Source organism: Oncorhynchus gorbuscha, linkage group LG13 (genome assembly GCF_021184085.1).
Source record: "Oncorhynchus gorbuscha isolate QuinsamMale2020 ecotype Even-year linkage group LG13, OgorEven_v1.0, whole genome shotgun sequence".
Taxonomy (NCBI): domain Eukaryota; kingdom Metazoa; phylum Chordata; class Actinopteri; order Salmoniformes; family Salmonidae; genus Oncorhynchus; species Oncorhynchus gorbuscha.
In genome coordinates this window covers 66,733,056-66,748,935 of record NC_060185.1, presented here as the reverse complement: position 1 = coordinate 66,748,935, position 15,880 = coordinate 66,733,056, and the positions used below count along the sequence as shown (strand labels likewise).

The 15,880-nt window shown below is 42.0% G+C and overlaps 1 protein-coding gene across 1 annotated transcript; it reads right to left on the bottom strand.

Annotated features, from left to right (window-relative positions):
* Nucleotides 1–207: 207 nt before the first annotated feature.
* On the bottom strand, nt 208–9,363 carry slc25a43 (solute carrier family 25 member 43). The gene is made up of 5 exons (XM_046296562.1): nt 8,617–9,363; nt 7,309–7,550; nt 6,872–7,044; nt 2,049–2,183; nt 208–1,514 (listed from the first exon to the last, which is right to left on the bottom strand). The coding sequence occupies exons 1-5, from the start codon at nt 8,886–8,888 to the stop codon at nt 1,311–1,313; spliced, it is 1,026 nt and encodes a 341-aa protein (XP_046152518.1). The 5' UTR covers nt 8,889–9,363; the 3' UTR covers nt 208–1,310.
* Between the last annotated feature and the right edge of the window lie 6,517 nt (nt 9,364–15,880).

The window sequence follows — 15,880 nt, the reverse complement described above, 5'->3', positions numbered from 1 at the left end:
CATTTTTTACACGCTTCAGCACTTGGCAGTCCCATTCTGTGGCCTACCACTTCGTGGCTAAGCCGTTGTTGCTCCTAGTCAGTTCCACTTCACAACAACAGCACTTACAGTTAACCAGGGCAGAAATTTGATGAACTGACTTTTTGGAATGGTGGCATCCTATGACGGTGCCACGTTAACAATCACTGAGCTCTTCAGTAAGGCCATTCTACTGCCAATGTTTGTCTATGGAGACTGTATGGCTGTGTGCTCAATTTTATACACCTGTCAGGTGTGGCTGAAACAGCCGAATCCACTCATTTGAAGGGCTGTCCACATACTTTTGTATATCTAGTGTAGTTTTGTCAGGGTGCCCACACATCAGCCCCTCTCAGGCCACCTCTTTCACTTCTCTAATTGTGCTTTGGTGTACAGTACAAATCTCAGCCATTACAATGACTGTTCAAGTACATTTCACTTCAATGATTCTGAATCATCTCAATCTAAAACAGAGATTTGCATTGTTTCATCAATCCAATGTATTACATACCGTATACAGTACATGTAAACTTGACATTGGTGTGCTTCAGTTACAATCTTATTGCTAGATTCACAACACAATGATACATACAGTATGTGCTATGAAAGTTAGTGACTGATTAGTGGCTAGGACACAATCAGATCCTTTGGGTGAATAACTACCACGCATAATTAAAACAGTCAGTGAAATAAGACTTATAATAAATATGGAAACTTTAAGGCATATAAATATGATATACCCAAGTCTGTTAAAATAGTCATTACAACCTAATGTACATAATGAAAAACATTAATTGGCATTAGTAAGCTAATTCCATCTTATAGCAGGTTTGTGCTTTGTGTTCCTCTTCATGACCTTTACGTAAGGCCGACCATATTACACAGGAGGTTGGTGGCACCTGAAATGGGGAAGAGGAGCTCCTGGTAATGGCTGGAGCGGAATGAGTGCAATAGTATCAAATACTGTCAAACTGTATAACAACGTTAGAAAATACCATAACCTTGCTCTGAACAAAACAGTAAAAAAATCCATGTGTTTAAGTATAAAAGTACAATTCCTATGATTGCATTGCAACTTTAAAAAACAATACAGCATGATTGTCTATCAATGGATGTACCTCCGATTCTGAAATTGTTACTAATTCACAAAGCTGTAAAAGACCTGGCATCAACCAAATTGTCATCTTCAAAGTATTGCATTCCAACAAATATTCCTGACTCTTTTTGATAGTTCAGACACATTCCTATACCAATGGTCATCATCCCCTTCTGCAGGTTTTGTTACACCAGTTTCACCAGCGACTTCCTTGCTGTGACTGAAACTTCCTATTCTTCAGGTACTGTTTCACCTCTTCCACCTCAGTAGGGCCCATGCTCTGGTCCACGCCTGGTGCCAACTTATAGCTCAATGGAGACACAATGTACCCGTTGCGGTACAGACAGACCTGCTTGCACATCTCAAAGCAGCTGAAGAGAAGGCCAAAGTATGGAACAATCTGAGAAGGACAAACAGATAAATTGCTTTTGAAGGGGCTCTATAAAATGTGAAGAGCTAGGTTCAAATCTGCCCTGGTAGTAGGACCTGGTTATGATCTTCTTGTCCACAAAGTACACAATTTACTTGGTAGACTGATTATGAGAGGAGATTTTAGACCCGTAAAAGAAACAACTCCATTGCCATCATGAAAAGCCATTTGGAGATTATAGATGAGAGCACTGCATGCTGTTCTAGGATCCGACCCATGTCTGCCAGCTTGTAATAACCCTGTTATAAATTACCCACAAAGCACATCTCTCTCAAGGTCCATCTCCCAAGTTATGGGCCATTCTACTGTTTCACTCTGATATAAAAATGGCATTGTTTGATAAATGTGCATTGGCTGTATATTACTATATCTATTACTGCATTATATCTACAGCAGACAAGACTGAGGAGGACTGGTAGAGGGTCGGGGGTAGAGCGCAATAAATCATTACAGTAATAGGCTAATGTATTTTAAAAAATGGGAACATGACTTAGGTGGTCCTACCTTGACCATGTTGGCTGTGATGCCACTCCACAGTGTCAGGATGCCCTTGTTTCTGATCACCTGCCTGAAGCAGTCCAACATTCCAGTGAAGTGGATATCAGCGCCGCCATAATGGGGGAGCCGAGGGTTCTGGGCCTGGCGAGAGAAAGAGAGGACAAGCATTCCTGAATAGATGAGTTTTGACACTCCATTATGTCATGAGAGATTTCCAGTTACTAGGAAAGTGACCCTAGAGTGCACCAGTATAAAATAAATGCATTTAGGATAAATGAATGACAGATATTTGGGACAAACTCATAAGCATCTGATCTAAGTAGTGACCCACATGAAAAAAATAGGGTCTAAATGCTGTAGTATTACTATATTATTCACTGTAGTGTTTTTTGCAGACTTTAGGGTAGCATTTACTATAGTGTTTTTTCATTTACATTTAAATTTAAGTCATTTAGCAGACGCTCTTATCCAGAGCGACTTACAAATTGGAGAAATGACTATTTACTGTAGACATGACTGAGCGTCTGCTAAATGACTTAAATGTAATGTAATGTAGTATACTGTATTTTTACTGTAGTGTTTTTGCGGACATTACTATTTACTGTAGTGTTTTTGCGGACATTACTATTTACTGTAGTGTTTTTGCGGACATTACTATTTACTGTAGTGTTTTTGCAGACATGACTATTTACTGTAGTGTTTTTGCAGACATGACTGTAGTATAAAGAATGGCGCTGAGATGTATAGCTAAGACTGCACTCAACAAACTACAGTTAAAGTCGGAAGTTTACATACACTCAGGTTGGAGTCATTGAAATTAGTTTTTCAACCACTCCACAAATTTCTTGTTAACAAACTAAGTCGGTGAGGACATCTACTTTGTGCATGACAAGTAATTTTTCCAACAATTGTTTACAGACATTATTTCACTTAATCACAATTCCAGAGGGTCAGAAGTTTACATATACTAAGTTGACTGTGCCTTAGAAGCTTCTGGTAGGCTAATTGACATCATTTGGGTCAATTGGAGGTGTACCTGTGGATGTATTTCAAGGCCTACCTTCAGACTCAGTGCCTCTTTGCTTGACAACATGGGAAAATCTAAAGAAATCAACCAAGACTGTAGACCTTCACAAGTCTGGTTCATCCTTGTGAGCAATTTCCAAATGCCTTAAGGTACCACATTAGTCTGTACAAACAATAGTACGCAAGTATAAACACCATGGGACCACGCAGCCGTCATACCGCTCAGGAAGGAGACTCATTCTGTCTCCTAGAGACGAACGTACTTTGGTGCGAAAAGTGCAAATCAATCCCATAACAACAGCAAAGGACCTTGTGAAGATGCTGGAGAAAACAGGTACAAAAGTATCTATATCCACAGTAAAACAAGTCCTATATCGACATAACCTGAAAGGCCATTCAGCAAGGAGGAAGCCACTGCTCCAAAACCGCCATAAAAAAGCCAGTACAGTTTGCAACTGCACATGGGTGTAAAAGATTGTACTTTTTGAAGAAATGTCCTCTGGTTTGATGAAATAAAATTAGAATTGTTTGGCCATAATGACCATCGTTATGTTTGGAGGAAAAAAGGGAAGCTTGTGGAAGACCTTCTTGATCCAAATCAGTCAGGTTTCAAGACTAGTCATTCAACTGAGACTGCTCTTCTCTGTATCACGGAGGCGCTCCGCACTGCTAAAGCTAACTCTCTCTCCTCTGCTCTCATCCTTCTAGACCTATCGGCTGCCTTCGATACTGTGAAACATCAGATCCTCCTCTCCACCCTCTCCGAGTTGGGCATCTCCGGCGCGGCCCACGCTTGGATTGCGTCCTACCTGACAGGTCGCTCCTACCAGGTGGCGTGGCGAGAATCTGTCTCCTCACCACTGGTGTCCCCCAGGGCTCTGTTCTAGGCCCTCTCCTATTCTCGCTATACACCAAGTCACTTGGCTCTGTCATAACCTCACATGGTCTCTCCTATCATTGCTATGCAGACGACACACAATTAACCTTCTCCTTTCCCCCTTCTGATGACCAGGTGGCGAATCGCATCTCTGCATGTCTGGCAGACATATCAGTGTGGATGACGGATCACCACCTCAAGCTGAACCTCGGCAAGACGGAGCTGCTCTTCATCCCGGGGAAGGACTGCCCGTTCCATGATCTCGCCATCACGGTTGACAACTCCATTGTGTCCTCCTCCCAGAGCGCTAAGAACCTTGGCGTGATCCTGGACAACACCCTGTCGTTCTCAACTAACATCAAGGCGGTGGCCCGTTCCTGTAGGTTCATGCTCTACAACATCCGCAGAGTACGACCCTGCCTCACACAGGAAGCGGCGCAGGTCCTAATCCAGGCACTTGTCATCTCCCGTCTGGATTACTGCAACTCGCTGTTGGCTGGGCTCCCTGCCTGTGCCATTAAACCCCTACAACTCATCCAGAACGCCGCAGCCCGTCTGGTGTTCAACCTTCCCAAGTTCTCTCACGTCACCCCGCTCCTCCGCTCTCTCCACTGGCTTCCAGTTGAAGCTCGCATCCGCTACAAGACCATGGTGCTTGCCTACGGAGCTGTGAGGGGAACGGCACCTCAGTACCTCCAGGCTCTGATCAGGCCCTACACCCAAACAAGGGCACTGCGTTCATCCACCTCTGGCCTGCTCACCTCCCTACCACTGAGGAAGTACAGTTCCCGCTCAGCCCAGTCAAAACTGTTCGCTGCTCTGGCCCCCCCAATGGTGGAACAAACTCCCTCACGACGCCAGGACAGCGGAGTCAATCACCACCTTCCGGAGACACCTGAAACCCCACCTCTTTAAGGAATACCTAGGATAGGATAAGTAATCCTTCTCACCCCCCCCCCCCTTTAAGATTTAGATGCACTATTGTAAAGTGACTGTTCCACTGGATGTCATAAGGTGAATGCACCAATTTGTAAGTCGCTCTGGATAAGAGCGTCTGCTAAATGACTTAAATGTAAATGTTAAATGTCTACCCAAAACGTTTGACCCATGTTAAACAATTTAAAGGCAATGCTACCAAATACTAATTGAGTGTATGTACTTTTCTGACCCACTGGGAATGTGATGAAAGAAATAAAAGCTGAAATAAATCACTCTCTACTATTATTCTGACATTTCACATTCTTAAAATAAAGTGGTGTTCCTAACTGGCCTAGCACTCCTAGTGGCCGGTGATTTTAATGCAGGAAAACTTAAATCCGTTTTGATCTAATTTCTGCATCGACAAAGCTATCTAGCAGTCCAATCGATGTAAAAATTCTAACGAAAGCACTACATGATGAGGGATACAAGGGTGTAGTGTAGTATTCTACAGTGTACTGGCGCAGTGGTCTAAGGCACTGCATCTCAGTGCAAGAGGTGTCACTACAGTCCCTAGTTCGATTCCAGGCTGTATCACACCCGACCATGATGTATCACACCCGACAATAGGGTGGCGTACAATTGTCCCAGCGTCGTCCGGGTTTGGCCGTCATTGTAAATAAGAATGTTCTTAACTGACTTGCCTAGTTAAATAAAATAAAAAATGTACTATAGAATTCCATAGTAAGTAATATAGTGTTCTATAGTAAACTGTAGTATTTTTTATGTGGGGAGAGAGACTATGGAATAAATGGAATTATTTTATGAATGGAAATTCCTGACATTTACGATAATTGCTCAAACCGGGGATCTGTGCTACGGGACATTTGTAACTTGGATGTCACATGACTAGCTATATCCTGACTGCAGCACAGATGTAATTCATTACAATGACTCTTCACTCAATGGAATATAAGTGAAACCAAATGAACTGAACAAATGTGGGTGTGGTCTCAGTACTCTTACAGACAGGACATCGGTATCTTACAAGTTCCAAAACACACTGTAATTTCCTTTTGTCAAGCATGAACCACTCCACCTTGGAGGGTACTTTAATCCATGAGAATATCCATCCCCCAAAGACAACACACTTCCAGTCACGACAGGCTGAGTTTGTTAAGGAAATGCTATGTTACTGGCTGGCTGAAGAAACAAGAACTGCACCCATGCTTTAAGCTTCCTTAAAAATATTTGCTTGTGGGTTGTGTCATCCGTTTCTAATTGAACTTCTTGTTTAGGCCCCCAAAAAATCTGATATACTTCTATACAAAACATGAATAAAATATATGTCTTAATTCTGTGTGTCTGAAACTAGACAGAGGGAATTAAAGAGAGGTGCAGTTTGTCTTATGGAGTGAGACTGTGCTTTGTCCACTGTGTGATAGCTGTCAGCTATATTTAGAGAGATTCTCTATAGCGCAGGCAGACCCTGAACAGCATTCACATTCTCAGCTGCCACAGCACCTTGTGGTCACTAATAATAAATTGATAAAAACGGATGTAGTATTCTGTCCTTCATAGAAGTCCTATTGAACCCTGTGTCCTCTCATACATACAGAGAAGGACATGTGAGGGGAGACATGAACTCATACATCAGCCCAATGTATGGTATGTGCCAATAACTATGGTCAGTTATTGTAGTTTAAAGTCTATGAAAATAAATTATTAGTCTTAGTCACGCTTTGAAAGTTTAAACTATATTTTTTGGCTATTTTCTAAGCTTGTATGTTGCATTTTGTTTAGAAAGTAGAAAAAAACACATCCACTGGTAGGCTACTTTATCAAGGGCAAGTGTTTTGCTGTGTAAGGACAAGTTTTTTTACTGCCTGCATGTATTTGTCAGAGGTACCGGTAAAAATGTGTACAAATGCACCACCATATGGACTGATGTGGTATTACCAAACTGGGTGTGTCTCATATAATGGCCCAATGAGTTGAGCGCACTTACCTGCATTTTCCTTTTCACAGTTTCAAAGGGGTAGGAGAGGGTTTGGGCCACTCCTGCGGCTATGCAGCCATTGATGAAGTTCTGTAAGGCAGTGAACCGGAATTGGGGCTTCCGCCACAGCCTGTCCAAGTTGATGTAGACTGCATAGCAACCAATAGAGAAGGGAAATGCACCTGTAGCAGAATAGATCCACAGTTACTAGCTAGGTCAACACTGCCCCATAGACAAACGTATCATCATGATATAAATATTCTGTTTGGCTGTTCCAAATTTCAAACAACGATGAAAGCTATATAATCTGTAAGAAATGTGTTTCACAAGTAAGAAGACTAGACACACTTTATGTAGAGTGATACAAGTTATTCTAAATCATTGTTTGGCTTTTCTTAGGAATATCTTTCTCCACATTTCTGTAGTATACAGAGATAAGTGCGTACCGAGGATTGTGAGAGAGAAGCCCCTGTAGAGTGCTCGAAGGCCTTCGGTCTGGTATATCTTGGAAAGCGTGTGGACCACCCCCCTGTAGGTAGGCTCTCTGCAGTTCTGAGCTATGAGGCGGGTCTCTGCCACCTCCAGAGGGTACGTGGCCAGCGCTGCACTTATACCAGCTAGCCCACCAGCAAAAATGGCCCTCCACTGAGAGACGTAGCCCAATTCATCCATATGGAGGTGGACGATCCTGGAAAGTCAAGAACACAGAGGTCAATGTTTTGGTTCTTAATTACCTTTATAAAGGAGGCTATCTGAAAATATATTTACTTTCATCGTTGCATACGTTATTCATGAGGCAGGTACAGCCAGTGAATATATGCATTATTATGGCTTCAGGTTTTTCAAGATTCTGTCAGAAATTCTAGTAAGTAACTGTATGTTATATAACTGTAACAGACTGAGCATCTAATTCAAGAACCGTTCAAATGTATGTTTCATAGAGTAAACATACCATGCAAAGTAAACATGATGTTCTCCATTGAGAACCCACTACCATACGTCCGAAAATTAAGATGGGTGTCGAAGTAGAGCCGCAGTAAATCTCATCTGATATTTAATAAACAGCCATAAAGTCTGGCAAACTTGACTTAATAAATATTCACTTTGAGTCAAGAAAGGAGAGGAGCTGCCCTTTTCTTGGAACCCCTGCGTGGAAAACGATGTACATAACATTTCCCTGGCGAGCGGGGCAGGGTTCGTGTTTACATGTGCCCATGCACTGACGCGTGAGGTCTTACTGTCAGCGCTAGAATTAGAAAGCACCATGTACCATATATCCTCAGTTACCATGGCATGGTCGAATGGGAGTACAACAACCATAAACGTCAAGAAGTTAGACATGACTACCTCTGCGTTTGTTTGGATATGAAGTGACACCATACTCGGATGAGTTTTAAGAGCAGTCTGATTGGACAATGATAGAAGGCGTGTCTCACAATAATCTTAAAAACAACGGAAGTGAATTGGATGGAAATGTGTGGCACTAACGTTAGCGATACCAGTTCCGCAGAAGACGCCTAAGTAATCATAATATGTATTTGCAAATATGTCAACCCAGTATAACGACGTAGGGTATGTTTGGGACAAAATACAGTATCAGCCTGGTTGAATATAGCCAACTAGCATGATAATGAAATTAACTATACTGCTAGCTAGCTGTAACGTTATAGCTAGATAGTAGCAACCTAGCTACTTGTCTAAGATTAACGTTTTCATAACACAGAAACAACACACCAAATTGCGTATTCACTCACTGTTTGTATGTTGACAAATGGACGGCGCTGTAAGGAAACAGGCGGAGACAGGAGACGAGGTTCCCCTTCCAAAATCCTCGTATGCCTTCTTTCTGGTAGACTACAAGAAAGCAGTGGAGAAAGCCTTTTTTACAGTGAAATGTGCCCACTTGACTCTTGATTTTCACCACCTCCAGGGGCGACGTGACAGTTTTACTGAAAACTCCCGCAAAACCAACGCACATGAAGCCCTGAGAACTTGTCAGTCTGTCATCTGGTTTAACTGTTGCCATTATTACTCTGAATATGTAATTTATGTAACCAATTTTCCTCAGCCGATGCTGCTACCTCATCGGTAGGTCTATATTGTATGTAGGACCAGCAGCACATATTGTTTATCATCCGGTGTCCTGATTCCTGTCACGTTGCTCTGAGGGGAGGAGGTACTGCGTGCACTGGGCATGGGGACGTCTACGGTTCTCTTTCCAGGAAAATGTTGGCTATTAATGTATATATGTAGGCTAACGTTACTATAGTGGTGCGCGGGTCAGCTGTTTGTTCACCCGCAATTGCTAACCAATCCGCAACCGCCTGACTATGTGATACAGTGAAAATCTGAGGCCTGCACCCGACCCTAACCCTCTAATTTATTAAATGCTCTGCAGGCTACAGTCAGAGACGGCGGAACCATTTTTTGACAGTGTTGCGTTTTTATTTTGTTGCCTGATTTACTGTAGATATGTTTACGCATATAATTTCCGACATTTTTGTACCCTATTTGTTAGTCAACTTGTCTATATCCTAGTTACATGCAGCGTATCTTCTGTCATTATATCTTGCCCTAGAATACTACATAAACCCTTGCTCGCCAGAATAAAGTCATAAATCGATAGAATGACCAACCGCCCTTCACCCACACAATATTTAATGACCCTAAACCCGCGGCTATGCGCGTTATGAGTCAACCCGCATCACTAACATCTCGCCTATTGTTGGCTACTTTACTATCTTGTATGATTTAAAAATGCATGAAAACATGAGCAAAGTTAGCAGCCTGTAGTATGGCCATAAGATCTGGCAAGCCAAGAGGTTCATATATTTAATTTCTTAATAATAATTTAAGAATGATTTAACCCGAAAAGCCCATAATTTCAAAACCGTTTTTTTATGCTTCTGAAGTTTTAGGACTTTGTCAAGCAACTCGTTACCAAACCCAAAACATGTATCATGATTTCAGTGTTAATATGGAGGAATTATATATAATATCTAGTTGTGCGTGCTAGTATGAAAATGTGCTAAAAATGCAGAATCAATAGTCAACTTTGTGATAAAAGCACCAACTTTGGCACAGAGATGTATGTATCCTGGAAAGGTATACAGTGAGCTACAAAAGTATTGGGAAAGGGACATGTTTTTTGCTGTTTTGTCTCTGCACTCCAGCACTTTTCAAATGACACAATTACTATGAAGTTAAAGTGCAGACTGTTAGCTTTAATTTGAGGGTTCCATATCGGGTGAACCGTTTAAAAATTACAGCACTTTTAATACGTATTAAAAATTGTTGGATGCTTTGCTGTTTGTTTTGGTTGTGTTAGAAATGAGAAATTAATGGTAATTTTGTATTGTGTCATTTTTGTAGTAACTTTTACTGTAAATAAGAATTGAATATGTTTCAAAACATTACTATGTTAATGTGGGTGCTATCGTGATTACAGAAAGTCATGATTGAATTGTGAATAATGATGAGTGAGAAAGTTAGAGGCATGAATATCATACCCCCCCAACCTCCCCTATTGTTGTAATGGTGAGAGGTTAGCATGCCTTGGGGGTATGATATTTGTGCAGCTGTAACTTTTACACTAAGTTGAGAGTCTAATCTTTTATACTTAACAAAAATATAAACATAACATGCAACAATTTCAAATATTTTACTGAGTTACAGTTGATATGAGGAAATCAGTAAATTAAAAAAAAAAAGAATCAGGACCTAATCTATGGATTTCACATGACTGGCCAGGGGCCTTGGAGGGCATAGGCCCACCCACATGGCAGCCAGGCCCATGAGACATGGGACCAACACTTTACATATTTTTGTTTAGTGTAGATGCAACTGGAACTGAGTTGATAGCCCATAGCATTCTATAGTTAGAGCATAAAGTCTGATGTCACTGGCATCCATATCGCTGGCCATTTTAGGTCGTACCCGGTATGTCAGATTAGCTCAATAGCCAATTTCGCAGCCTGTCAAGACAACACAACACTTTGAATGAATTTCAGACACATTTTCATTACAAAGGGAAAGTGGGATACCTAGTCAGTTGTACAACTGAATGCCTTCAACTGAAATGTAAGTGGCGATGGATGTAATTGATGTAAACTACAGTCTCTGCTAAAAACATGAAAAACATATCAATAGTATATTTTGAAACATACATTTTTATATAAATATAATTTGAAAATATATGCATATTTTTGGTAATTGAAATCATTTACTTGTGTTACAATAGGTTAATTGATCAAATAACATCTGTTACTGTTTGACAGAAAGTGTATTTTTGCCATCACTTCCAACTTGGGGTCAGAAATGTCCTGTGTTGTTGCTTTTAGAGGTCGAAATATGTGCTTTTAGGGTAAATGATCTACAAACTCATTGTTCACAGGATACATATAAGATTCATGAAGGGGTTCAGTTTGCCAGTGACTAGTTATTACAGCCACACAGTCATAAACCCCTCCTATTTCTACAATGTATCTTCTTAATATGTGATTTAAACCTAACCATAACCTTAAATTAAGATCAAAAAGCACATTTTTGTTTACAAATCATTTTTAAGATATAGCTAATTTCTGTGGCTGTGGTAACTAGTGGAAAGAGTTCAGCTTCCACTTATGATCAATTAATATACTTATTTAAAAGACCACTAGTGGGTGGTCTAAGCCCAGTAACCTTATGCAGTGGAACTCTATGCAGCCAGTCACTTGCATCAGATTACAGGTTGCATGGTTCTATCCTCTGTCCCAAAAGCACAGTACCCTGTTCTTTGTTTTTGTCACAAGATGGCGCACTCAGAGCACACAATCCTATATAATAAGAGCTTTTTCTGGTGCCAGGAGGCCATTCCCAAAACTCCAGAATATCCATGAGGTTATTAACAGTTTACTCTCATATATTCTGAGTATGTTATGCATTAATACAATCTAGTACAGTATAGTTGACTGGTAACAATTTTTCTGTGGTGGTAGTTTTTAAAAATAATCCTCCCCTTGTGTATTGATCATGCATGTCATAGAAATGTCATATGATTACTTTCTACATTAATTATTATTTGGGTTTAGGTAGGAAAGCTTTGAATTAAAGGTGAAAAGTTCATGATTGTCCAAGACATTCCCATTTTCATATTTAGTTGGAACCCTCTATACATTGGACATACATATACCTCCACCCTCCCTCATCTCTCTCTCTCCTATTTACCAACAGGGTCTTGTAGTTCCTTTCCTGTTAAGGCCCATGTTTGTTTTCTGCCTGTGTCCCCTGCTGGGCTGACAACCTCAGCTGCCTGTGAAGAGCCCACCTCCTGTCGGTGGCTGGGCCACTTGGCTCATTCACAAAGGCTACTGGAATAACAGAACCTCCAGAGGAAATGACAGCCTGTTCAAAAGAGGTTTCTCCCCCCTCTTTCTCCTCCTAGCTCTGGGTCTTCACCGGGGGTGAGGCAGGGTGTGGTTGGGTGGGTGAGGGGGAATACTGTTTACCACTAAATGCTGAGCTACTGATCTTGATCAAAATGGGGACAAAGAGGATAAACCTAGATTATGGATGATCAATTAAAGTCAAATGGTTCACTCGTTCATATTGATATGGAAATGTTGTAGATAGACAAATACACCATATATACAAAAGTCTATGGACACCCCTTCAAATGAGTGGATTTGGCTATTTCAGCCACACCCGTTGCTGACAGGTGTATGAAATCGAACAGAAAGCCAGGAAATCTCCAGAGAGAAATATTGACAGTAGAATGGAAGGTAGACTTGTGGTTAGAGCATTGGGCCAGTAACCGAAAGGTTGCTAGATCAAATCCCCGAGCTGACAAGGTAAAAATCTGTAGTTCTGCCCCTGAACAAGCCAGTTAAACCCACTGTTCCTAGGCCGTCATTGTAAATAAGAATTTGTTCTTAACTGACTTGTTAAATAAAGGTAAAATAAATACTGAAGAGCTCAGTGATTTTCAACATGGCACTGTCATAGAATGCTACCTTTCCAACAAGTCAGTTTGTAAAATTTCTGCCCTGCTAGAGCTGCCCCGGTCATCTGTAAGTGCTGTTATTGTGAAGTGGAAACGTCTAGGAGCAACAACGGCTTAGCAGCGAAGTAGTAGACCACACAAGCTCATAGAGCGGGACAGCTGAAGCTTGAAGTATGTCTTCGGTTGCAACACTCACTACAGAGTTTCAAACGGCCTCTGGAAGCAACGTCAGCACAATAACTGTTCGTCGGGAGCTTCATGAAATGGGTTCCATGGCCGAGCAGCCACACACAATCTAAGATCACCATACGCAAAAGCCAAGCATCGGCTGGAGTTGTGTAAAGCTCGCCGATATTAGACTTTGGAGCAGTGCAAACGCGTTCTCTGGAGTGATGAATCACGCTTCACCATCTGGCAGTCCGACAGATGAATCTAAGTTTTGGCAGATGCCAGGAGAACGCTACCTACCCCAATACATAGTGCCAACTGTACAATTTGGTGGAGGAGGAATAATGGTCTGGGGCTGTTTTTCATGGTTCCGGCTAAGCCCTTAGCTCCAGTGAAGGGAAATCTTAACACTACAGTATACAATGACATTCTAGACCATTCTGTGCTTCCAACTTTGTGGCAACAGTTTAGGGAAGGCCCTTTCCTGTTTCAGCATGACAATGAACCCGTGCACAAAGCGAAGTCCATATAGAAGTGGTTTGTCGAGATTCTGTGTGGAAGAACTTGACTGGCCTGCACAGAGCCCTGACTTCAACCCCATCGAATACCTTCGGGTTGAATTGGAACACCGACTGCGAGCCTGGCCTAATAGCCCAACATCAGTCCTGACCTCACTAATGGTCTTGTGTCTGAATGGAACTAAGTCCCAGCAGCCATGTTCTAACATAGTGGAAAGCCTTCCAGAAGAGTAGAGTTTGTTATAGCAGCAAAGGGGGGACCAACTCCATATTAATGCACATGATTTTGGAATGAGATGTTTGATGAGCAGGTGTCCACAGACTTTTGGTCATGTAGTGTATAATTGGTTCATATCATTAAGTAGGAAACCAATAGTAAGTCACCAAAGGCCTTTTTGAAGTCAACATAAACACTTTTAATTTCTTCAGGCAGTAAGTGCCTTTGTTGGAGATCGACTGGAGTCATGCTTGAAATAGTTTCGCACTCAAATGACGTCTCAGCCTGGGAAGGCGCTCGGTTTCAGAGGTTCTCCTCTTGACTCTGTCACCTTGCTCCAACTGAAGAATGTCAGAGTGGGAATGAGAATTTTCCCTGGTCCCAAGAGCAATAAAAGACCCAGTGCTTCCTTTGAAAGTGCTAGGAAAAAAACCTTTGATCTCACTGTCATATGTATGTGGTTCCTAATACAAGATAATGGGCTGGCTTTCTTGAAAGATAAGTGGTGTGAAGTGTGTGTGCTGCATCTTATCAATTAGTGCCTGAGCGATTTCACAGGACACCCAGGGTATGTGTTGCCACACGGTCTCCACTGCCTGGACAGCAGTGTCATTTGGTGTCCATTCTTTCCCCCTCGCTCACAATGTCATCCCCCACAGCCATTTGTATGGGATAGGGATAGAGCTCTGGCTCTATCCTGTATGTCTACACCTAGTGCCCTCCTGCTTGCCCAGCCCTCTCCATGAATAAGTATTTCCTCCACTCTTAGGCGCGGGAGCCACCAGCCTCTTTTTGTCCATCGTCTCCATGTCCCAGGGCCTGGCATAGAGCAGCAGGAGAAGGCTAGGTGGGGCATTGTCATGCCCTGGCATGTCATGCGCAAATCTACCCCTGATCTCCCACTTTGAAGTGGGAGTGCTGGAGGAACTGTAACTGGGCTTTGGGATGTTGCTGGGGATTTGCACCAGGCAGACTGGGATTCCCCCCTCCCCCTCACAGACTGGTGCCAGTCCTAGAGACTACTGCAATACAATCGCACCTCATTATCTGGGACAGCCACATCACAGACCTGTGTTGGGAAGGGAGGGGAGTATGGAGGAGGAGGGGAAAGGGAGGGTAGGGTGGGGATGGAGGGGTGGGGTTGGGTGAGGGGTGAAATGGTGGGAGAGATGAGGGATAAGCAGAATCCAGGCACTGTGTCAACACCTCCGGCCTACAGTAGAGAGACTCAGGACACACTTCCTGACCCACTTCACAGGGAGGATAGAGTTGTTATGCACAGAAGCCTGCTTTTAAATGAATGGTTTCAGTAATGGGTTAACTGTGAAAGCTTACCACTGACCGTTAGCAATGTCCCACACAGCACAGCAATTCAGTCGTGATGAACAAAGTGTACTTTATATTTATTACTGCATACTGCACTTTCAGATATATGACATTTTACATCAACCAGACCAGCACAGTCTAATAGCTTTTCAAAATCAAATAAAACCTTGACTGACTTTCCAGAATTTTCTTTTGCTTAGGTAATATTCAGGGAGAAATTACACGCCCAACATTTTTCCCCCCTCTATTTGCATATTAGGCAAAATAATGAATATCCATGCTTTGAAAAATGCTAGATATTATGTATTACTGTGTAACTCACTACACTCTGAGACCTGTCTTTGTCTTCAAGGATGCAGATGAAGAGGCCCATTGTCTATCTGTGAGGAGGAGGCTGGGAAGGGGTAGAACTAAAAGCTCTGGGCTCCTCCTGGCAGCTGATCAAATCAAATTTTATTTGTCACATTCACCGAATACCATGAAATGCTTACTTACAGGCCCTTAACCAACAATGCAGTTCAAGAAATAGAGTTAATAAAATATTTTTCTAAATAAACGAAAGTTTTTAAAAATATTTCAAAAAGCAACACATTTACATAACAATAACAATGCTATATACAGGGGATATCAGTACCGTGTCAATGTGCGGGGGTACAGGTTAATCAAGGTCATTTGTAAAGTAACTATGCATAGATAATGAACAGCAAGTAGCAGCAGTGTAAAAACAAAGGGGGTGGGGGTCAATGTAAATAATCCAGGTGGCCATTTTGATGTCCTCCTATCTTCACATGTACGATGATTAAATCCAT